This window comes from Anomaloglossus baeobatrachus, chromosome 1, assembly GCF_048569485.1.
Source record: "Anomaloglossus baeobatrachus isolate aAnoBae1 chromosome 1, aAnoBae1.hap1, whole genome shotgun sequence".
Lineage (NCBI taxonomy): Eukaryota > Metazoa > Chordata > Amphibia > Anura > Aromobatidae > Anomaloglossus > Anomaloglossus baeobatrachus.
In genome coordinates this window covers 399,895,321-399,918,566 of record NC_134353.1, presented here as the reverse complement: position 1 = coordinate 399,918,566, position 23,246 = coordinate 399,895,321, and the positions used below count along the sequence as shown (strand labels likewise).

The 23,246-nt window shown below is 46.0% G+C and overlaps 1 protein-coding gene across 2 annotated transcripts in view; it reads left to right on the top strand.

Annotated features, from left to right (window-relative positions):
* LOC142293815 (disintegrin and metalloproteinase domain-containing protein 10-like) overlaps positions 1–23,246 on the top strand; it is a 405,039-nt gene that overhangs the window by 227,009 nt on the left and 154,784 nt on the right. For both annotated transcript variants that reach the window (XM_075337844.1, XM_075337843.1), the window contains exon 9: positions 15,156–15,325. In XM_075337844.1, the coding sequence (XP_075193959.1) occupies positions 15,156–15,325 (170 nt within the window). The remainder of the gene's footprint in view (positions 1–15,155; positions 15,326–23,246) is intronic.

Genomic DNA, 23,246 nt, shown 5'->3' with positions numbered 1-23,246 from the left:
TGGTTCATCACAGCTACGCCCAGGTTACTCACCCTGCCACCTGATGTGAGTAAAACCCCTGAAAGACATTCTGATTGTGCTTGTGAGTCATTCTGTGACCTGTGGTTCCACACACTCAAACCGGGTCCTGGGGCTAGCCTCACTCTCGGGAGGCCACCACATCTAGCTGCATTCAACATCAGCCCCAGGTATCCCCTAATCTGCAGTGGTGGTCACCCTGACCGCAATACCGAGAGTGACGTCACGAAACTCCTAAAGAAGATAACCTACCTGTGACCAGACTGTCCCTACACGTGGAGTCCCTCAAGGTAATGCATCGCTACACCTGGGCTTCACAAATCTGGCGTCACGAACAGGATAAGGACTAGACCTGTTAAGACAGGTGACCATGTGCCTGGGTGGTCCGCTTAAAAATTTGAAGCGCCGCCATATTGCCACCATGAAAAGAGCACCAAGAAACAACAGCAGCGTGCGAAAGAAGAAGTAACCGCCCACAAAGGGGTGTGGCTACCTGGAGAACCCCTGCAGCGTCCTGACCTTGCAAGAGAGGATGAGAGGCCCATCTGTCCCTGGACGACGGGAAGCTATCAGTCTGCAGAAGAAAACGAAACTGAGCAGAGGCAGATAGAGCTGCAAGAGGTGAAAGGCTGTGCAGAGGCGACGCTGAGATCAGAGGAAATGGCGTCTGCATACAAGGACCCAGAGTCAGGCTCTGCTGCCTGGTGGGACTGGAAGCTTGCCCAGTTCTGCGAATAGCTGGAGGCCAGGATCGTACAGCAGCTCAGGGAAGGACGCACGGAGCTCCGGGAGATGGCTACAGCGGTACGGGCCTACGAGAGGTAGACCGCGCGACAAGTGCCACACCGAGCGGCGACCACCCAGACTCCGATGATGCTGCCAATGAGTGAGTTCAGTGTCCCCCCTGCCCTCGTGCGAGTAACGACCCCACCACCGCTGTCCCTACGTGAGGCCGCTACAATACCCGCGGCGCTCCACGCTGCCATGCCCGCGAAGATCCCTGCTGCGACCCCAGAGGCGATGCCCGCCACGGCCCACGCTGCGAAACCCATGGTCCCTGCAGAGACGCCGGGTGGGATGACGCCCAGCCCGGCCCGCAAAGCCCAAGCCGCAGCAGCGACGCCCAGCCTGGCCCGCCAAGACCAGGCCGCAGCAGCGATGCCCTGCTCGGCCCGCCAAGACCAGGCCGCAGCAGCGATGCCCTGCCCGGCCCGGCAAGACCAGGCCGCCGCCACGCTAGGCTCGGCCCGCCAAGACCAGGCCGCAGCAGCGATGCCCTGCCCGGCCCGCCAAGACCAGGCCGCCATGCTAAGCTTGGCCCGCCAAGACTAGGCCGCAGCAGCGATGCCCTGCTCGGCCCGCCAAGACCAGGCCGCAGCCACGCCAGGCTCGGCCCACCAAGACCAGGCCGCAGCCACGCCAGGCCCGGCCCGCCAAGACCAGGCCGCAAGGCCATCTACTCCAGCCTGCAAGGCAGAGACAACCACCGCCTAAGGAACCAGGTCCTGAGTCCCCGCTAGGAGAAGACCCCATGTTCCTGAAGCTAAAGAAGGAGCTGAGTGCCCACTACCCAAAGGAACTGGTGGACACGTACTTAGTCCCCAGGCGCTCACCAAGAGTGTCCCCAGTGACTCCCACGGCTGAAGGCTTGCTGCCCTGTCCAGAGGAGGGAAGCCTGTCCCCAGCGCTGCCGCCCGAGGAGTGCTCAGAAGAACTAAGGGGGAGGGGAGGCCAGGAGGCTGGGGAGTCGACCCCATCAGAGGAGAACGCAGTACTGTGTGTGGCTGAGGGAGGCTTGGAGCCTGAAATGTTGTCATACTCCCGCTGGGATGAGGAGAGCCCGATACCCTCTGAAGACGAACCTCTGGCTATTACTATACCGCACATGTACGTGACCTGGGAGCCTGCAGTCACCAAGAGCCCCACAAGCAGAGCATGACGTTGTGCCAGAGCCAAACAGACCGCAATGCAGCAGTCTCCAGATTGGCATAAGGAAGCCATTGCAGCCCGGGACTTAGAAGATAAACAGTCTTTAAGAAAAGCCCGTCACCAGAAAAGAGGACCCCTTTGCCGTGGTGTAGTGGAAGAGTTTAGCCTTAAATCCGCATACGGCTTTATTGTTGCACCAGGTGTCAAAGAAGGCATATTTGTGAGTCGGCGAGATGTTAGATCACACCTGCCCCGAGGACACCCTGGTAGAGACTTACACATGGGAGACCTGGTCGAGTTTACCAAGCACCAGGGTGAACACGGCTGGTATACACTGGACATAGTGCCATGCCCCAGGAATCCTTCCAGCAAATCTGCTGTCTCCACCCAGCTTACTGCAAGGTTAATACCACAAGACAAAAGAACAGAAGAAATGGAACAAAATAAAGAAGAAGATAAAGACAAAGATAAAGAACAAGACTCAGACGACGACAGAGATGTGGAAAATGTCAGGTGCCGTAGCCCTGCAGGCAAAAGCCCTGGTAAGGAGGAGGAGTAAAGAAAAGTAAAGTTCAGCAAGTTGTAACTTTCCAGTTCAAGAAGTGTGCCCACATGAACTAATGTGAGAACCCTTTTAAGCACACTTAGCACCAGTTTTTGTGCACCTTTTTACGGACCATAAGGCTATAAACTGAACTACAAATTCTCGCAGTGTTAATAGTTACCTTGAATGGTACCACCACCAGAGCCAGCCTGTTTAGTGGCCTGGCTTGTCTGCAACCAGAGAGCACGCTTGTTTATGGGGCCTGGCTCTCCACCACAAAAAGGGTACCCAGCCTCCTTCAACTGTGGAGGCCACCTCTACATTCCTGGCACTATGCCAAATGATATGTTTGGCGTAAAAGCAACACAGCTCATCACCCTGAACACACCATCCCCACTGTTAAACATGATGGTGGCAGCATCATGGTTTGGACCTGCTTTTCTTCAGCAGGGACAGGGAATATGATAAAAATTGATGGAAAGATGGATGGAGCCAAATACAGGACCATTCTTGAAGAAAACCTGTTGGAGTCTGCAAAAGACCTGAGACTAGGATGGAGATTTGTCTTCCAACAAGCCAATGATCCCAAACATAAAGCAAAATCTACAATGGAATGGTTCACAAATAAACGTATCCAGGTGTTAGAAGGGCCAAGTCAAAGTCCAGACCTGAATCCAATCGAGAATCTGTGGAAAGAGATGAAAACTGCTGCTCCCCATCCAACCTCACTCAGCTCGAGCTGTTTGCAAAGGAAGAATGGGCAAGAATTTTAGTCTCTTGATGTGCAAAACTGATAGAGACATACCTCAAGTGACTTGCAGCTGTAATCGCAGCAAAGGTGGCGCTACAAAGTATTAACTTAAAGGGGCCGAATAATATTGCACGCCCCAATTTTCAGTTTTTTATTTTTTACAAAAATTTAAAATAAGCAATAAATATTGTTCACCTGTATCCCACTTGTTGATTCTTCCTCATAAAATTTAAAATTTTTATCTTTATGTTTGAAGCCTGAAATGTTGGAAAAGGTTGAAAAATTCAAGGGGGCTGAATACTTTCGCAAGGCACTGTATCTCCTCAAATCCAGACCATTATCCCTGGATTATTTTCAGAAGGCAGTGGAAAATGAACTGGTTGTGTAGCACCCAGGGATATAGGGTACTCGGTTCCGGGCAGAGTCTCTATTGGGAATGTCACCGTGGTGGCCGATACCCGGTTCTGTGCCCTGGGCCCTTTTTGTAATGGGGATATTTACAAGGGAGAATAAAATAATATTCACTTGCGGTGTTGCGGCTAAGTATAGGGAGCCGCCACTGCTGAATGTCTCTACTGGGGCTGGTGATATTGGCAGCTAGAATGGTAGACCCTCCGCAAGTAGGGTTTTGCCCCAGGGGGTGTATGCTGCACTGGGCATCGGAAGAAGGTAGTCCACACAGATGTTCAGTGCAAATGGTTTACTCACTGCTGGTAGATGTCTGATTGCCCGAGGCCAGCTGGTTTCACCTCCAGGTCCCCTTTGTCCCAGTGCCAGTTTGGTTCTCTGGTACCTTCTTCCCCTGCACCTGTCTCTGGTAAGTGGGTCACCGTGGTATAAAATAACTGGGGGTCCCCGTTCTGTGGTTTGTCCACTTCTGTCCGTCTGACGGTAGCGTGAACCCTGTGGGTTTGGAGTCTCTGGTCCTGTCCACGGTTCTCCCTTTGCTACTGAGTCTTCGGATTCTTTAGAGTCAGCGAAGTCCTTGATGGTCCCCTTACTGTGCAGGTGTTAACAGGTCGGCTTGAAGCTCTTTCCTGTCCTAGGGTCCTGTACCCCGTCGGTGCGTAGTTCCGGGAGTACTCCACCGGCAACCACTTCTCCTGGGTACCAGGTCACCATCAACCCGAGTGAGGAAGTCACTTTGCTTCCACCTTCACACTCCTACAGTCAACTCTCAGCTCACTACTCTCCACAGTCACTGCAGTTCTGACTACTGACTTCCTGTGTTCTCTCTGTCCACAGTCTGCCCCTCCGAGCTGGTCAACTAGTGGACTGGATTGGCTCCACCTCTAGGCGGCCATCCATTGGTCCCACCCTAGCTGGGTAACATTGTATGGAGGATTGTTGGGGAAAAAACTGGGATCACCTAGGTTTTTGTTGGTACTGGCACTGGTCTCCCGGGGCCCTTGGGGGTACGCCCTGCATCCTTGTGGGGATGCAGAACCTTGTAGCACCCTGATGGTCTCAGGGGCACTACAGTTGCATTAAGTAAAAACATTGAAGAATGTAATTTTGAATTCAATTTAAATTCTGCTGAATTAAAAGCTATAGAACTGAAGAATAATTCTGACCTCCTTATATTGCAGGCTGACAAAGGGGGGGCAATTGTCCTTATGAACGCGGGTCTTTACAAAAAAATCAATTTACAAGATCTTAAGGACAGGAATACTTACATTGAAATGATCCTACGGAAGGCTTCAAAGCTGAATTGTACCGCCTTTTACATGAGGGTTTGGGGATGGGTGCCATTTCTGAAAAAATCATGAAGTATATATATTGTGAAGCACCTATTATCCCTGTGTACGACTCACTCCCAAAAGTTCACAAAGAAATGCCCCCCCCCCCAAGAATCATTCTGTCTGGCATAGGGTCGTTTCTTGAACGATTAGGGGAGTGGGTGCGTCACTATTTAAAATCACTAGCTTCTTTAACACCAAGCCATCAGGGGGATACCAGGGATGTGATCAATATTGTAGAGAAATTACCATGGCAACAGAATTACGTTTGGCTAATATGTGATGTGGTGAGACTTTACCCGTCTATACCACATCATGTAGCTTTAAAATGTGTGAGGTATTATTTGCACAGGTATAGTGAGTATGATACTAATATACAGGAATTTATAATATCTGCAATTAATTTTCTCCTCAAGCACAATTATTTCACTTTTAATAGCAGGTATTTTCTCCAGACCCAAGGTGTGAGTATGGGGGCTCGGTTCTCCCCCTCACTAATATTGTGATGGCTACTTGGGAAGAAAATTATATTTTTACAGATGATAATGATAACCCTTATAAAAGTGGCATCATTTGGCTAGGGAAGTACATAGACAATTTAGTCTTTATTTGGAATGTGAGACTTTGGATAATGGGGATTCTGTGGACTTGTTTGAATATTTGAATTCTAATGACTTCAATTTGCGCTTCACTAGTTCAATGCATGAATCTACAGTCAATTTCCTAGATTTAAAACTACTAGGGGATTCAGTTACTAATACTATTCAAGTACTTATAGAAACCATAGAAAATCTGATTAATAGAGGATCATGTATAGCAAAACCAAAGAAGAAAAAACCTCTAAAACATTAATTTTATTTAAATCTCATTAAAATAACTGTCAATTAATTAAGACACAGGGGCCATACCCATTTGTAGGGTCACAGACTAATGTCATAAAGTGTATAAAGAAACTCGGTGAGGTTCTGGATAGGGCAGTGAGCAAATGAGTGTGTGATGGTGTCGCTTCTATTCACGGGACTATCGGGCAAAACCGATATCTAGATGTTCAGGGGGCAGGGCCTACAGTTCCCTACGGTTACCCCTGCCTATCAACGGAGGTTTAATTCACCTTACTGTTTTGGGTGCCCCTGTTCCTCAGAGGCTGGCCTTGAATGCCCCTGCTGCTATCACGTAAACCCAAAATCGCCACCAGGTGCAAAGTGCTGAGGTTTGGTCACACAGTCATATGTCCAACTCAAATACAATAAATATATCTGTGGTCAGGACTCGGTCCCACACAAGAATGTCAATCCCCAATTGCACAGTCTAACATCTGGCTCCAGTGTGTAGGGGATACGTGTGGTTAAGGTCCAATCCCACATATACAAACAATTGGGCCTGAATAAAATTCCAGTTACTTATCTGCTGGGACAGTTGTTGATCTCGACGCGTTTCCCCCTGGCGTGTCGGGGTTCATCACACAGCTACTGGATGGCGACACGCTGCCACTGCAAATGGTTTCTGCAGGCAAGACCTCCATTACCGCATATTGCGTAGATATGGAAGGACGACATCTAGTGGTATGAGGATCTGGCCTATTAGCTGGGTTCCGCTGCAGAAATCCGGGTCTACCTACCTGCATTGAGGGCAAACAACAGGAATATAAGATGTAGGGTATCCCAAGGGTTACTTGGAAAGAGTAAAAATGTTGTTAAAAATGTGGATAGACAAAAATTATTAAAGGACAAAACTATGTGCAAAACCCAGAATCAAAAAATTCTATTTAGCACTAATTATAGTCCACAATATGACAAAATAATAAATATTATTAAAGATACTTACCCAGCCTCTGCCAAGATAATACTCTAAAGAAGTTAGTAGATGACAATGCAATTACATTTGTTGCAAAAGGTGCCCCGACTTTGGTCTCCATACTTTCACCTAGCATGTTTAAAGACCCCACACAAAAAAATATGAATAATAAAAATTAGTTAAAAACAACGGGGTTCTTTGGCTGTGGAGCCAATATTTCCAAGTGTTGCCCTTATGCCAAAAAACCCCAAAATTTTCATCTCCATGCACAATAAAAAACAGTTTAATATTACAACTAGAGTTGATCGAATCCGTCAAAATCTGGGACCGGCGGATCCCTGCCGGATTGAAAATAAAATCCGGATCTGCTCCGGATTCCGGTGCCTATATAAGTCAGAGATTAAAAACGTTTGTGGAGGGGATAGGAGCAAGCGCGGCATACTAACCAAGACACTGTCATGGCAGCACACTCCTTCCGGGTCCCGCTTTTCCCTTCCAGAGCCAACAATTCAATATTCATTGTTTTGCCCGCCCACCGGTGCATGTAATTGGTTGCAGCTAGATGCACCCCCACCCTGAGTGTCAGCATGTCAGCTGACTGCAACCAATCACAGGCGGCAGTACGGGGTAAGCAGTGCAAGTGTCTGCGGGTCAGTATGGTGAACGTGCATGTCTTTCAGAAACACATGCACGCTCCTGTCAGAAGTGTGCGGCTGTGCAAGTAATGCGCTGCCAGACTCTTCCAAGTCTGACATGACATCAGCTGGCACAGCCTGCCGCTCTCTGAACATGAGCGTCCATGTACAGAGAAACACATGCATGCTCCTGTCAGAAGAGTGCGCAGCTGTGTCGGTGATGTGGCTTTTTTATTATGTAAATAAATCATTTAAAAAAAAAACAAAAAAAAAAACAACGTGCGGTCTTCCCCTAATTTTTATCCCTAGCCATGATAATGCCAGCTGGGGGCTGGTATTCTCAGCCCGCGGCCGCTCGGTATTGTCGCATCTATTAGATGTGACAATCCTCCTGATGCAATACCGGCTCTTCTCGATTGCCCTGGAGCGGTGGCAATCTGGGTAATAAGGAGTTAATAACAGCGCACAGCTGCTACTACTGTAAACCCTAGGTTAGTAATGGCACAGGCGTATATGAGACACCTGCAACACAATAACCTGTAAATAAAAGTAAATAAACACAGACACAGAGAAAAATCCCTTATTTGGAATAAAGTACAAATCACACACTCTCCTTCACCTCTTTATTAACCCCCAACACCCTGCAGCTCTGGCGTAATCCACACGAGGTCCCATGCTGCTTCAGCTCTGCTACTAGCCAGTGGCTATAGAGCACAATCGCTGGCTGTGCAGAGAATGACAGCAGCGATGACTGCATGGCAGGCAGATACTGTCACAGGCTGGGGGCGCATGTGCCTGCAACCAATCACAGACAAGAGGACGGCCGGTGGGCAGGGAAAACACGGAAAGCTGTGTGTATACAATGCACAGTACAGGAAGTGAATGCGCCACCCGAAAGTAGTGTGCCACCATGACACCAATTATCGGTAAGTATGAAACGCTGTTTTATTTCTGTTTTTCTTTATTTTTCAATTATTTTCCCCAGTGCCAGATCTGGATCGTGCACCCGGTATTCCGGATCCGGGTGTGGCACCCAGAAATCTTTGAAACCGCGTGGATCCGGATTTTTTACAGTTCGGATCTGCTCAGCCCTAATTACAACTTTTATTAACTGTAACACAACTAATGTAATCTATTTAATTATTTGTGAACTATGTATTAAACAATATCTTGGTTGTACTTTGAACTTCTTAAAAATGAGGATCCGCAAGCATCTGTCTGATGCTACTAATTTACATACGGTTGGAGCTTCTGTGGTCTCCCGACATTTTTTTAAACTGCACGGTGGTAATTTGAAAGGTTTTTTTTGTTGGCATTGAACAGGTTTTCAAACCGGAGAGAGGAGGAGATTTTCGGAAAAAAGTACTAGCTAGAGAGAGCAAGTGGATGTGAACAGTGGAAACCAGAACTCCATAAGGTTTTAATAGTAAAATGGACCTTGCTACTCAGTACTAATTGTTTACTTATCGTTTGTTGTTACATTTTGCAACCGTCACTCTTTTTTTCCTCTCTCACTATTTTCTATTTTTTACTTTCTGCTGATATAGACTATTATTAATATCTATATAGGTCTATTATTATATATACTGGTATCATGCCCCTATTGTCTGTTCTTCCTATTAGGTCCGATAATGCATGTTCTATGTATTAATGCATGCATTTATGGGTTTCCATTATCTTTTTTAATACAACTGTATAATGTATTGTATGCCATTTTTTTTTAATTACATGCATATGGAATGCGTTATATTACATCTCATATTTCAGATTTTACATGCATTTTTATGCATTTTTACTAAATATGTATATATATATATATATATATATATATATATATATATGTATATATATATATATATTATTTTTTTTTTTTTACTGTATTTTTGCACTTGTTTTGTGTGTATTTTCTTTGACAGGCTATGTATTCACTCAAGCTTATAGCCTTTCAATTTGTGTTGGAACTATATGTGTTTGTAGCAGGGGCTTTGATTAAATACGTATTATATGCACCTGTGTTACCATAGTTTCTATGGGATCAGCTGCTTATATAGATGCCCTTTCACACTGAAACATCAGTTTTGGCTTGGACCGTGAGCAGGGCGGATAGTACCGCCAAAACGCATAGTCCGTCTCTGTGTGTGTCTTGCATGTACCATATGCCATTAGTTGGAAGAAATTTTTTTTACTGCCACCTGGATTTCCGACTTATATACATATATATATATATATATATATATATACACCCGAAATATTTTGCAAATACAATAGTTCGAATGCAAACTCCACCAATAGATAGATAATATATAAAATAATATCTGCTACATAATAATTGGTGGGTAACAATTATAAACATATACAAGTGCATCTCAATAAATTTGAATATTATCAAAAGGTTAATTTATTTCTGTAATCCAATACAAAAAGGGAAACGTATATTATATAGAGTCATTACACACAGAGTGATCTATTTCAAGTGTTTTATTCTGTTATTATTGATGATTCTGGCTTACAGCCAGTGAAAATCCAGACGTCATTAACTCAGAAAATTAGCTAACATTAGAAAAAAAATATTTTTAACTCAGAAATATTGGCCTACTGAACAGTCTGTACAGTAAATGCACTCAATACTTGGTTGAGGCTCCTTTTGCATGAATTACTGTATTAATGCGGTGTGGCATGGAGGTGATCAGCCTGTGGCACTGCTGAGGTGTTATGGAGGCCCAGGTTGTTTTTGTGACGCCCTGGACTAGTTAGGTCGTCCCAGGTAGTTCCATGCACACACACACACCCTCCCCTTAGAAAGGTGACATCAGCCAACCTACATACCTTTGTCACCACCCTCCGGATTTTATGTCCACACCAGGGGGGCAGAGCCAGGAGGTTGGCTCCACCCACTGAGGAGTTCACAGGCCCGGAGGCGGGAAAACAGTGAGTTGAGAGAGTAGTCTTGACAGAGAGTGAGGAGAGTCAAGTTCAAGGGCAGACCTGTGCCCAGGCCTGCCAAATAGTACACTTGGTGTCTGGGTTGGAGCCCATGCACCACTGGCAAAGAGGCAGACGGTGGTGGCTGCCTGCAGGACCTGGGATTACAGCCAGTGGAACCGTAGGGACCGGGGTCGGGCGGTGGCCCGCCGGTATCGAACCGGGGAACCAATTTGGAAACCGGAGCACCAAGAGGGGTACTCAGACCCAGTACGAGGCCCAGAAACCACTAGGCTAAGTCGAATCAACTGATTGAGGGCTGGACTTTAGGACTTTTCCCACACAAGACGGGACTGAAGACAACAGCCCAACCATTAGGGTAAAGCCTCCACCAAGGCATAGATAACCAAGGGGCCAGCGTCTGCGGGCAAACAGGGCTCTCCCGACACACAGCAAGCCGGGGAGCGGACTACCGTTGCTTAGGCATAGGAGTCATAACGTCTACACTAAAGAGGTGCAGGAGAAAGGCGGAAACCACCAACCTGTTAAGGGGAAGCTGCAGCCGGCTGCGGGCACCGTTCATCATCCCGTTTGGTTTATCAGAGACTCCAGTGTGTTGAATCATAGTGAGTACACCAGTTCCTTCGGGCCGCGCACCACGCCGCACTGCACCAGCACCCAGCACGAACCCATCCCCTCGCCTCAGCACCTCCTTCGGGCCCCCGGGACCATCATCCCCCTACCCACGGAGGGGGTCAACACCAAGCTGCGCAACACCATCCCCGGGAGCCTAGTCAATGACAGCGGTGGTGTCCATCCATTCACCACAACCCGTGGGTGGCGTCAGAAACTTAAATCTCCTACAAACCACCGCGGCCCCGGCCGTGGAACTCCCCACCGAAATCCCTACGTGTAGCGCCAATCCCAATCCCCTTTCAGAGTGACGTGACGCCCCGGGTCCGTGGAAGAGCTCGAGCCACCCACCGATGAGCATGAATCCGAGCGGCTCGGCAGCCGGCCGAGCCCCGGGGTGTTACACTTTGATAGCAGCTTTCAGCTCGTCTGCATTGTTGGGTCTGGTGTCTCTCATCTTCCTCTTGGCAATACCCCATAGATTCTCTATGGGGTTTAGGTCAGGCGAATTTGCTGGCCAGTCAAGCACAGTGATACTGTGGTTATTAAGCCAGGTATTGGTACTTTTGGCAGTGTGGACAGGTCAGGTGCCAAGTCCAGCTGGAAAATGAAATTTCTGTCTGCAAAAAGCTTATCGGCACAGGGAAGCATGAAGTGCTCTAAAATTTCCTGGTAGACGGCTTCGCTGTCTTTGGTCTTGATAACACATAGCGAACCCACACCAACAGTGGGACATGGCTCCCCAATCACTGATTGTGGAAACTTCACACTAGACCTCAAGTAGCTTGGATTGTGGCCTCTCCACTCTTCCTCCAGACTCTGGGACCTTGATTTCCAAATGAAATGCAGAATTTACTTTCATCTGAAAACAACACCTTGGACCACTGAGCAATAGTCCAGTTCTTTTTCTCCTTGACCTTGGTAAGACGCTTCTGGCGTTATCTATTGGTCATGAGTCGCTTAACACAAGGAATGCGACAGTTGTAGCCCATGTTCTGGATACGTCTGTGTGTGGTGGCTCTTGAAGCACTGACTCCAGCAGCAGTCCACTCCTTGGGAATTTTCTTAGAATACTGCGATTATACCAGTTGCTTGTGCACCTTTTTCTACCACACTTATTCCTTCCACTCAACCTCGCATTAATATGCTTGGATACAGCACTCTGTGAACAGCCAGTTTCTTTAGAAATGACTTTTTGTGGCTTACCCTCCTTGTGGAGTGTGACAATGACTGCCTTCTGGACATGTGTTAAGTCAGCAGTCTTCCCCATGATTGTGTAGCCTACTGAACCAGACTAAGGGACCATTTTAAATGCTTAGGAAGCCTTTGCAGGTTTTTTGTAGTAATTATTCTAATTTTCTGAGATAATGATTTTTGGGTTTTCATTGGCTGTAAGCCATACTCATCAAGATAAACAGAAATAAACACTTGAATAGATCACTTTGTTTGTTTGTTTGTTATATAATATATGTTTCCCTTTTTGTATTAAATTACTGAAATAGATCAACTATTTGATAATATTCTAATTTATTGAGATGCACCTCTATATTAGTATATATATATATATATATATATATATATATATATATATATATATATATATTTGACAGAGCCAATATGCAAAACATCCCCTAGATGGCAACCTTCTGTGATGAAAATACCTGCCAGTTCACCGTATACCTAACCATGCTCACTGCTTAATAATTCCTTTACAAAAATAAATGAACAACATACCTATATAAGTGCACACTCAGAAGAAGCATGTCGGGATGGAGGGAATTGCTGCAGTGGCCTGTATCACTATTGATGCACTTATATAGGTGTATTTATTAAAATTTACATTTTAATTAATACTATAGCTGCTATATCTAAATAATGTAATGGTATTTCAATCATTTATTTCAGTTTAATACTATTGGACTGTCTATAATATTGTTGCTGAGCACCATCCTAGTGAGTAAAATATCACAGTTAAAATGCACAAGGCCTTGTGCCCACAGGGTGGTTTTTTGCATTTTTTCTAGCATTTTTCCTTGCTTGTTATAACCAATAAAAGCAAGTAAAAATCATCCCAGCAAAGTCTATGAGAATCATGACTTGCTGTGCCCATGTTGCTTTTTTTTCCCTTGCTTTTTTTGTTGCTGAAAAAAGAAGCAACATGTCAATTGTTTTAGCGTTTTTTCCTGCTTTTTTTCCCCAATTGACTTCAAATGAGTCAGTGAAAAACGCAGGAAAAACGCATGTGTAATGCCCCTATAGCTTTTTTTTGTGCGTTTTTTTGTGCTTTATAACATCACTGGGGTTCCCTGCAATAGAGATGAGCGATCCTAATAGGCAAAGATCTGAAAAAATTCTACGATTTTTGACCAGATCAGGATCGGTCATCTGATCATTTATTGCAAGAGATCTTTGCAAGGATAAGTAAATGATTGGATGGAAAAAAACATCCTCTCCCTGCCCAGTCATGTCAAGTATTAGCATGGCTGTGATCGGCCACTGTAAAAAAAAAAAGGAAGCAAAAACGGTTAAGGCAGTACATACTTACAGAGACCCCGCGGCTGCAGCATTACTTCCGGGCTCGACAGTTGTTTCTAATGAATATTCACTGGTTTCCCTGCCCACTGGCGTATCTGATTGGCTACAGTCAAACCCCCGCCACTAGACAGCGTCTGTTGATTGGTTCAAAATACTGGTGCTGCCTCAGGGTCTATGGCGTGATATAAAATAAATAAATAAAACAAGTGGCATAGGGTTCCCCTTGTATTGATACCAGCACAGATAAAGCTGGCTACAGGCTGCATCCCCCAGCCATGTGATTATCTTGGCTGTGTATCAAAATAAGGGGAACCACATGCGGCTTTTTTTTTATTTAAAGAAATAATTTTAAAAAACAAAATGCGGTCCCCCCTAATTTTGATACCCATCCATGATAAAGCCCGACAATTGGGGGCTGGTATTCTCAGCCTGTGGAGTCCTATGGTTATTAGGCCACCCCCCACGCTAAGATTTGCAATCTGCAGCCACCCAGGATTGTTACAAGCCCGGCACTTTACCCGACTCTTCCCGATTGCCTTGGTGCGGTGGCAATCGAGGTAACATGAAAGGTTAATAACAGCCCACAGCTGCCACTAAGTTCTAGATTAGTGATAGCAGGCATCTATGACACCCCCCATCACTAATCTGTAAGTTAAAGTAAACATAAACACCGAATAAAATCCTTTTTTGAAATAAAAGTAAAAGAAACACCGTTTACGACTTTATTAACTTTAAAATACCCCTGAAGGTCCAACGTAATCCACACGAAGTCCCATGAAACATGACCAAATGCTGTAGCAGCAGGTAGAGAGTGAGTCTTGATCAGCGGTGACATCACCCAGGTTAGTGACGGTCACAGCTGGGTGTTCATGTGTGACCGTAGGTAACCTAAGTGACGTCACAAGGTGAATCGCATTCATTCTGGTGGATCACCGGGGTCTCCTGCAGATCCACCAGCACGAACGCGATTCACCTTGTGAGGTCACCGGGTTTCCCTGCACCTAGACCTCGCGGTCTTTACCGTGGGACTTTGCTGGAGGGAAGTCCAGTGATGTAGGTGCTCTGGTCTATGAGGCGATCCGTACTATGGCAGCGATCGGGCCCCCATGATCCCTCTCCCTGCGTTCTGATTGCTGCAATCGCACTGATTGCAGTGTTCAGGGGGTTAAATTGACCAGGAGCAGCATAAGCACCATTCTGAGCAGAAAGAGCCAGGTCCCGGCTGTAACATTAGCTGGAGACCCGGCGTCGTCTGCGGGGGCACAGCGTCTGAACCCCCATGGTCACCATGACAAAAAAAAAGCTTAAAAAAGCATGAAATAAAGCATGTGAAAAAGCATGAAAACAAGCATGAAAAAACAAAAACGTATGAAAAAAAGCACATTTTTTCAGCAGCTCTTTTCCTGCCAAGACATGCTTTTTTGTGCTGAAAAAAAAGGCTATGTGCCCATGGTGCTAAGCGCTGTTTTATTTATCCTGCAGAAAAAAAGTCCACATATAGCTGATCCAACCAAAAAAAAAAATCCTCAATCCTCAAGTGGTTAAATACTTTCATTCTTAAGAAATATGAAAAAAACACAAAAAAAATGTAAAAAAAAATAAAAATTTGTAATTGTCTCATCTGAAATACCTTATATGCATTATATTTTACTCAGGGAATGGTGGAGGTATATGTTCTAAGTTTTCCAAATTTAAAGATGCACCTGATAAAGAGGAATCGCGAAACACTGGACTAGTAACTATACAAAAGTACGGACAATATTTGCCACCAAGACTTATTCATATTACTCTGGCGCATGAATTTGGACACAGCATGGGCTCTCCTGTAAGTAAGAATATATACAGTGGTAGCTGGTTTAAAATTAAAAAATATGCAATATGTTCAGAATGTTAGTTTCAGGAATTTGTTCATGATCATTGCATAGATTGCACTGATAAGCAAAAGGGTAACAATGTTTTGAACTTTTGGGCTCCATATCTTACCATCCACTTCAGCTTTGAGCGTGAGACTGCCTTCCTTTTATAGACAATCTTGGCTACATAGATAAATTTGACTAGCAACTATTTAGCATATGGTTAGTTAGACAGATTCTTGTCATGTCACTGCATTGTTACTGTTTTGCTCCTGATGGTGCAAAATATTTTCATCCTGAATACTACAAATTACAACCTGTTCTTACTTTCCCTAATAGCTCAGTGTGTCAATAGGTTAATTCTAAAGTGAAAGATTACTGATTCAGTTTGTGGAGCCGCAAAGAAAAGAGAAACCGTGTTATCCAACACATCAACAGTCTCTCGACCAAGAAAATTGCCAAACTGCATCATATGAGTGCCGTTACAGGTGAAAGAATATGAAATGATGTCTGTCCATCTAGTCAAAAGCCAAGAGGTGGTCCAGGCAAAATAATGGAGTCAACAAGCCGGCTCATCACAAGGTCTATCCGTTCTGGTGGGACAAACATGACAGTGGAGGCGGATCGTATGTTTTGTAATAGTCAGATTATAGACATCCATGCAAGAATCATGTGATGCAAATTACACAAGTCAGGAATGGTGGTGCAAAAAAAAAAGGTGAAGAAGCCTCAACTTCAATACCATCATAAGAAGCATTAGCCCGGGAGTGGAAAAAGTATAAAAAGTGGACAGTAGTAGATTAGCAATGGGTGATTTGGAGGGATGAGACGAAGGTCAATAGAATAGGCTCTGATGGGTGCAAATGAGTCTAGAAGAAACAAGGGAGATAAGGCTAACGGATCGAGACATTGAAGGAACTGTCAAGTTTGGATGTGGAAGCCTGATATTATGGGGTTATTTCATAGCCAAAGGTGTTACATAATTGACCAGGATCAATAGAGGTCTCAACGCTGAGCTATATGTGAGTATCCTACAAGACAAGTTACTTTGTACACTTGAGTCCAATTAGTATGAAAAGGACGATATAGTGTTCCAGTAGGACAATGACTCAAAGCATACATCAAGATTAGCAAAGAAATGGTTCAATGTCAATTAAGAAGTGCTGGATTTGTCCCCACAGTCACCAGACCTCAACCCAATCAAACACATGAGGGTGGAGTTGAAGAAAAAGCTGTATACATACCCAAGTGAGCTGAACTGTATGCGCCAACATTGGGAATGTTTATTAACAAATAACTCCAGACCCACATTTTATACAACCTTATGATTAGACTCGATTACATGCTTTAAATTCAAAACGAAAGAGTCATTATGCCAAATTATATTTTGCAACGTGCAATCAAAAAAACTTGTATTGAAGTATAAAGTGCATGTATTAAAAGCGAGAAGGATTTACAATTATTCGTTCAGTGGTAAAATACACGGATACAGGGATAATTACGGAGCCTTTAGCAATGGCACAAACAATAGTAATTAAAGCATTTCCACCCAGCTGTCTACTGTTTTCAATTTATAATTAGACTGGTATGCAGTTCATACACCACAAAGTCTTATAACAACATTCTTTTAACCCCTTCACGACCGCGGGCAGTAAAGTTATGTCCTATTTTTACGTGACCTAACGACCAGGGACGTAATTTTACTGCCTAAAATTCATTTGATTGCCGTGGTCATTGCCGTGGGCATAGCTTTCAAATGATGTCCCCTGCTGTTTCTTACAGCAGGAGACCTTTGCTTGACCCCAGGGGGGGTGGCATCGCCACCCCCTATTGACGATCGTTGTGATTGGCTGTTCAAATCTGAACCGCAAAGCACATTGATTGCACTGGTTTCAGCTAAAACAATGCCTGAACCAGTGCGATACTGTGAGATCCTGCTATGAGGCGCTGCAGCAGCTGCAGCAGATCATAGCTAGAGCTCAAACATGGCGTCCCCCCAGCCCCTGCAGCACTGATTGGAGCAATTGTGCTATGACACGCAATTGCTCCAATCAGCATGCAGTGGGACGGTCTGATCTGGAGATGACCGCCCTCCCCAGGCTTCTGTTGGTCTGGGAAGCCCTCCCCCAGCATGTCTGCAGCGTGTGCCGGCTGATACTTGTACTACTGTACCGCCCCGCGAGCTCGGCTGCGACCGCCGAGCCGCTCGGATACGTGCTCGTACTGCGGGTGGTGGCTCGAGCCTCTCACGGACCCGGGGGTCATGTCGCTCTGCAAGGGAGTTGGCGCTACACGTGGGGATTTGGGTGAGGAGTTCCACGGCCGAGGCCGCGGTGGTTTGGTTTGGGATGTAAGTTCGTGACGCCACCCATGGGTTGTGGTGATCGTAGGCACCACCGCTGCGGTGAAGGTATGGGGGCTCCCGGGAGGGGTGTAATGGCGCAGCTAGGTGTTGACCCCTCCGTGGGTAGGGGGTGTTGGTCCCGGGGCCCGGTTGGCGAGGGCCGGGGTGCAGGGTGAAGTGTTGCGGTGCGGTGCGATGCGCGGCCCGAAGGCACTGGTGTACTCACTATGACACAAGACACCAGAGTCTCTGGTAAACCAAACGGAGTGATGAACGGGGCCCGCAGGCGGCTGCAGCTTCTCCCAGAATAGGTTGGTGGTTTCCGCCTTTCTCCTGCACCTCTGTGTGTAAATGTTTGACTCCTATGCCTAGACACCAGTAGTCCGCTCCCCGACTTGTATATACCCTAGGAGCCCGTTTGTCCGCAGACGCTGGCCCTTTGGGTCTCTATGCCTTGGCGGTGGCTTTACCCTGTATGGTTGGGCTGTTGTCTTCTAACAGGGCTTGTGTGGGATAGGTCCTTAAGTCCAGTCCGCAATCAGTTGATTCGACTCGGCCCTGACGGTTCAGGGCTTTGTACTGGGTCTGAGTACCCTGCCTGGTGCTCCGGTATCCAGTTGGCTCCCCGGTTCGGTTCCGGCGGGCCACTACCCTGTCCCGGTCCCTTACGGTTCCACCGGTCATCTTCCCGGTCTCTTGCAGGTGGCCACCACCGTCAGCCTCCTTCCCAATGGTGACTGGGCTCCGACCCAACCACCTGGTAGTCTCTTGGCAGGCCTGGACACAAGACTGCCCGTGAACTTGACTGCTCTACACCTTCTCTAGAACTAGACTTTTCCCCAACTTGAACCTGACTCTGTGTTTTCCCGCCTCCAGACCTGTGAACTCCTCGGTGGGCAGAGCCAACCGCCTGGCTCCACCCCCCCCTGGAGTGGACATCAAACCTGGAGGGTGGTGATAAGGTTTTTAGTTTGACTGACATCACCTAACCGGGAGGGGGGTGTGGTGTTGTGTGTGACTACCTGGGAAGACCTGACTAGACCAGGGTGTCACACTAGCACGTCGCCGCTGCTGCCGCTGCTGATGCCGCTGCCCGATCGCCGCTCCTGCTCCACGTGAGTATTGCGCTCCCCCTGATGGTCCATGTGCGCTCCCGTGATCACCCCTGCGCGCTCCCATGATCACCTCTGCTCGCTCCCGTGATGGCCCCTGCTCCTGACCCCTGCTGATCTGCCCCCCCCCCCGCGATCTCTATTCCGCTCCCATTCTCCTGCCTCTGCTTCTCCGGTCTCCCCCTCCCCCTCTCCATCTTCTCTCCCTCCGACGTCCCCTACCTGCCTTCACCGAGTCGTCCGAGGTCTTCACTGGCCCGATCACATCTGCCTCCATCCCTGGGTCTTCTGATGAGCTGTCCAAACTCCTGCCTGCTGCTCCTGTAAGAAGCTGTCAACTTGCTGCCTTCTATTCCTCCTGCATTTCCTCTGGTCAGTGATCCTCGTGCAAATCTTCTGGGTACTGTAAGTATAAATTTTTTTTTTTATATCCCCTTTCCGTTTTTACACCTCATCCGTCCGTGCGTGCCGCCAAGCGCTGATCAGTGATGCAGATAACGTATCTGCATCCGTGGTCAATTTTCGGCGGGGGCCTTTTTTTTTTGTCCATATCTTGCGTCGTTTTTTTACATCTCATCCGTGTGTGCATCCTGCAGCGGCCGAGCGCTGATCAGGGATGCATATAACGGATCGGCATCCTTATTCAATTTTCTGTGTGACTTTTTTTTTCCGTATCCCCGACGCTTTTTGTATCTCATCCAACAGTGCTTCTTGCAGCGGCTGATCAGTGATGCACGGTGTCTGTGTTTTTGAAAAGTCAAATGGTGCTCCTTCTCTTCCAAGCCCTGCTGTGCGCCCAAACAATTGATTTCCACCACATATGAGGTATCTGCGTACCCAGGAAAAATTGCACAACACGTTTTATAGTGCATTTTTTCCTGATACCGTTGTAAAAAAAAAAGTTACCTGGTTGAAGCAAAACTTTTGTGGTAAAAAAAAATAATAATTTTCACGGTTCAACGTTATCGACTTCTGCGGAGCCCCTGGGGGTACAACGGGCTCACCAAACATCTAGATAAATTACTTGAGGGGTCTAGTTCCAAAATTGGGTCATTTGTGGGGGAGCTCCACTGTTTAGGCACTATAAGGGATCTCCAAATGTGACATGGCGTCCGCTAATCATTCCAACCAATTTTGCTGTCAAATGGTGCTCCTTCTCTTCTGAGCCCCACCATGCGCCCAAACAATTACTTTCCACCACATATGAGGTATCTGCGTACTCAAGAAAAATTGCACGATACGTTTTATGGTGCATTTTTTCCTGATACCCTTGTGAAAAAAAAGCTACCTGTTTCAAGTAACAGTTTTGTGGTAAAAAAAAAAAAAATTGTATTCATGGCTCAACATTATTAACTTCTGTGGAGCCCCTTGGGGCTCACTAAACATCTAGATATATTCCTTGAGGGGTCTAGTTTCCAAAATGGGGTCACTTGTGGGGGAGCTACATTGTTTAGGCACCTCAGGGGGTCTCCAAATGCAACATCACGTCAGCTAATGATTCCAACCAATTTTGCTGTCAAATGGTGCTCCTTCTCTTTTGAGCCCCGCTGTGTGCCCAAACAATTACTTTCCACCACATATGAGGTATCTGCATACTCAGATGAAATTGCACAATACGTTTTATGGTGCATTTTTTCCTGATACCTTTGGGAAAAAAAGCTACCTGGTTCAAGCAACAGTTTTGTGGTAACATTTTTTTTTTCTTTTCATGGCTCAACATTATAAACTTATGTGAAGCCCCCAGGGGTTCAAAGTGCTCACCAAACATCTAGATACATCTATTGTGAGGTCTAGTTTCCAAAATGGGGTCACTTGTGAGGAAACTCCATTGTTTAGGCACCTCAAGGGGTCTCCAAACCCGACATGGCGTCTGCTAATGAGTCCAGCTAATTTTGAGCTCAAAAATTCGAATGGCACTCCTTCCCTTCAGAGTCCTGCTGTGCGCCCAAGCTATTGATTTTTACTACACATGAGGTACTCAGGAAAAAATGCACAATAAATTTTATGGTGCATTTTTCCTGATACCCTTGTGAAAAAAAAAGCTACCTAGTTGATGCAACAGTTTTGTGGTAAAAAAATGTTTTTTCTTTTCACGGCTCAACATTATAAACTTCTGTGAAGCCCCCAGGGGTTCAAAGTGCTCACCAAACATCTAGAAAAATTATTTGAGGGCTCTAGTTTCCAAAATGGGGTCACTTGTGGGGGAGTTCCATTGTTTAGGCACCTCAGGGGGTCTTCAAACCCGATATGGCGTCCACTAATGAGTGCAGCTAATTTTGCGTTCAAAAATTCGAATGGTACGCCTTCCCTTCCGAGCTCTGCCGTGTGCCCAAACAATAAATTTTTACCACATATGGGGTATCAGTGTACTCAGGAGAAATTACACAATAAATTGGTGCATTTTCTCTTTTCTCCCTTGTGAAAATGCAAAATTTTATGGCTGTTAAAAAGTAAAATTTTCATTTTTTCTTTCCATATTGCTTTGGTTCCTGTGAAACACCTAAAGGGTTAATAAACTTCTTGGATGTAGTTTTGAGCAGTGTGAGGGGTGCAGTTTTTAGAATAGAGCCACTTTTGGGTATTTTCTGTCACCTAGGCCTCTGAAAGTGACCTCAAATTTGATGTGGTCCCTAAATAAATGATTTTGCAAATTTTGTTGGAAAAATTAGAAATTGCTGATGAACTTTGACCCCTTCTAACTTCCTAACAAAAAAAATGTTTGTTTCGAAAATTGCATTGATGTAAAGTAGACAAGTGGGAAATTTTATTTAGTAACTATTTTGTGTAACATAATTCTCGGATTTATGGGCATAAATTTTCAAAGTTTGAAAATTGCGAAATTTTTGCAAATTTTCCAAAATTTTCACAAACGCAAAAAATATCGGTTTAAATTTACCACTATCATGAAGTACAATATGTCACGAAAAAACAATGTCAGAATCGCCAGGATCCGTTGAAGCGTTCCAGAGTTATAACCTGTCAAAGTGACACTGGTCAGAATTGCAAAAAATGGCCCGGTCATTAGGGTGTTTTAGTCGCCGGGGAGTGAAGGGGTTCAAATAGAAATCAATGCATTGCACACCATTCCATATTAGGCCCTGTACGCACTGAAAAATGGAATTTTCTCAAGAAAATTCCGCAGGCATTGAAAGATTTCCGAACCCGCGGTAAAAAACCGCGGCAAACCGCACCCGAAAACCGCATGCGGTTTGCCGCGGTTTGCTGCAGTTTTACTGTGGTATTGTTCGCGGTATTGCCGCGGTTTTGCCGCGTGTGGGTTGGTACATGTGCTTTATTGCATTCAATGCAATAAAGCACATTGAAAAAAAAAAAAAAGTCATTTCATTCTGAGATAGATAGATAGATAGATAGAGGGATAGATAGAGAAATAGACAGATAGAAGAATAGATAGAGGGATAGATAGAGAGTCCCTGTGAGCAGACGCTGCATTTCTCCCGAGCGGTAATGGGAGTTCACATTACCGGCCGTGGGAAATGCCCTGTGGTTACCTCTCTGCTGTCTCGTTGCGAGGCTGCATTCAGCGCTGTGTCAGTCGCGGCTGGATGCAAGCATCGCAGGACGTGGATTACGCCGGAGCTGTGTGTTTCGGGGGGGGTTAATAAAATGGTGAACCAGGAGCTTTTTTGTGTTTTATTTAAAATAAAGGATTTTTCGGTGTGTGTTTTTTCACTTTACTTACGGGTTGATCATGTCAGCTGTCTCATAGACGCTGCCATGATCAAGCCTGGACTTAGTGGCGGCGATCCGCCGCCATTAACTCCTTACATTACCTTGATTGCCACTGCATCACGGCAACAAGAAGAGCTGGGGACACTCCGGTACTGCAGCATAATGCATGCGACAGTCCCGGGGCAGCTGCGGCTGATATTCTCGGCTGCGAGAGGTGGGAGGGAGGCGGGGGACAATAACCCTGCCCCTCGCCCTCCCCAGCCTGAGAATACCGGGCCGCCGCTGTGTGCTTACCTCGGCTGGAAGGTAAAAATACGTCGGAGCCCACGTGTTTTATTTTCTATATTTCCGTTTGCTTTCTATGTGTATTCTATATGTCTGTGTCTGTGTTCTATGTCTGTGTCTGTGATGTCTGTGATGTGTGTGATGTGTGTGTGTTTACTCTGCTCCGCTTTCTCTTCCTGTCATAATGACATCACTTCCCTGCAAACCGCAGGCAGCGATGTACATTACCGCAGGTAAACCGCGAAATACCGGAGGGAATAACGCAGGAAAACGCAGTGAACCGCACAGAATTTGCTGCCTGCGTTATTCCTTGCGGGATTTCATGATTACATTGGAGTCAATGGAGTGAAATCCTGCAGCGACGTGCGGAAAAGAAGTGACATGCAATTGTTTTTGCTGCGGGAATCCTGCAGCAAAACATGCAGCTGTCAAATTCCGCTTAGTGCGCACAGGATTTTTTTT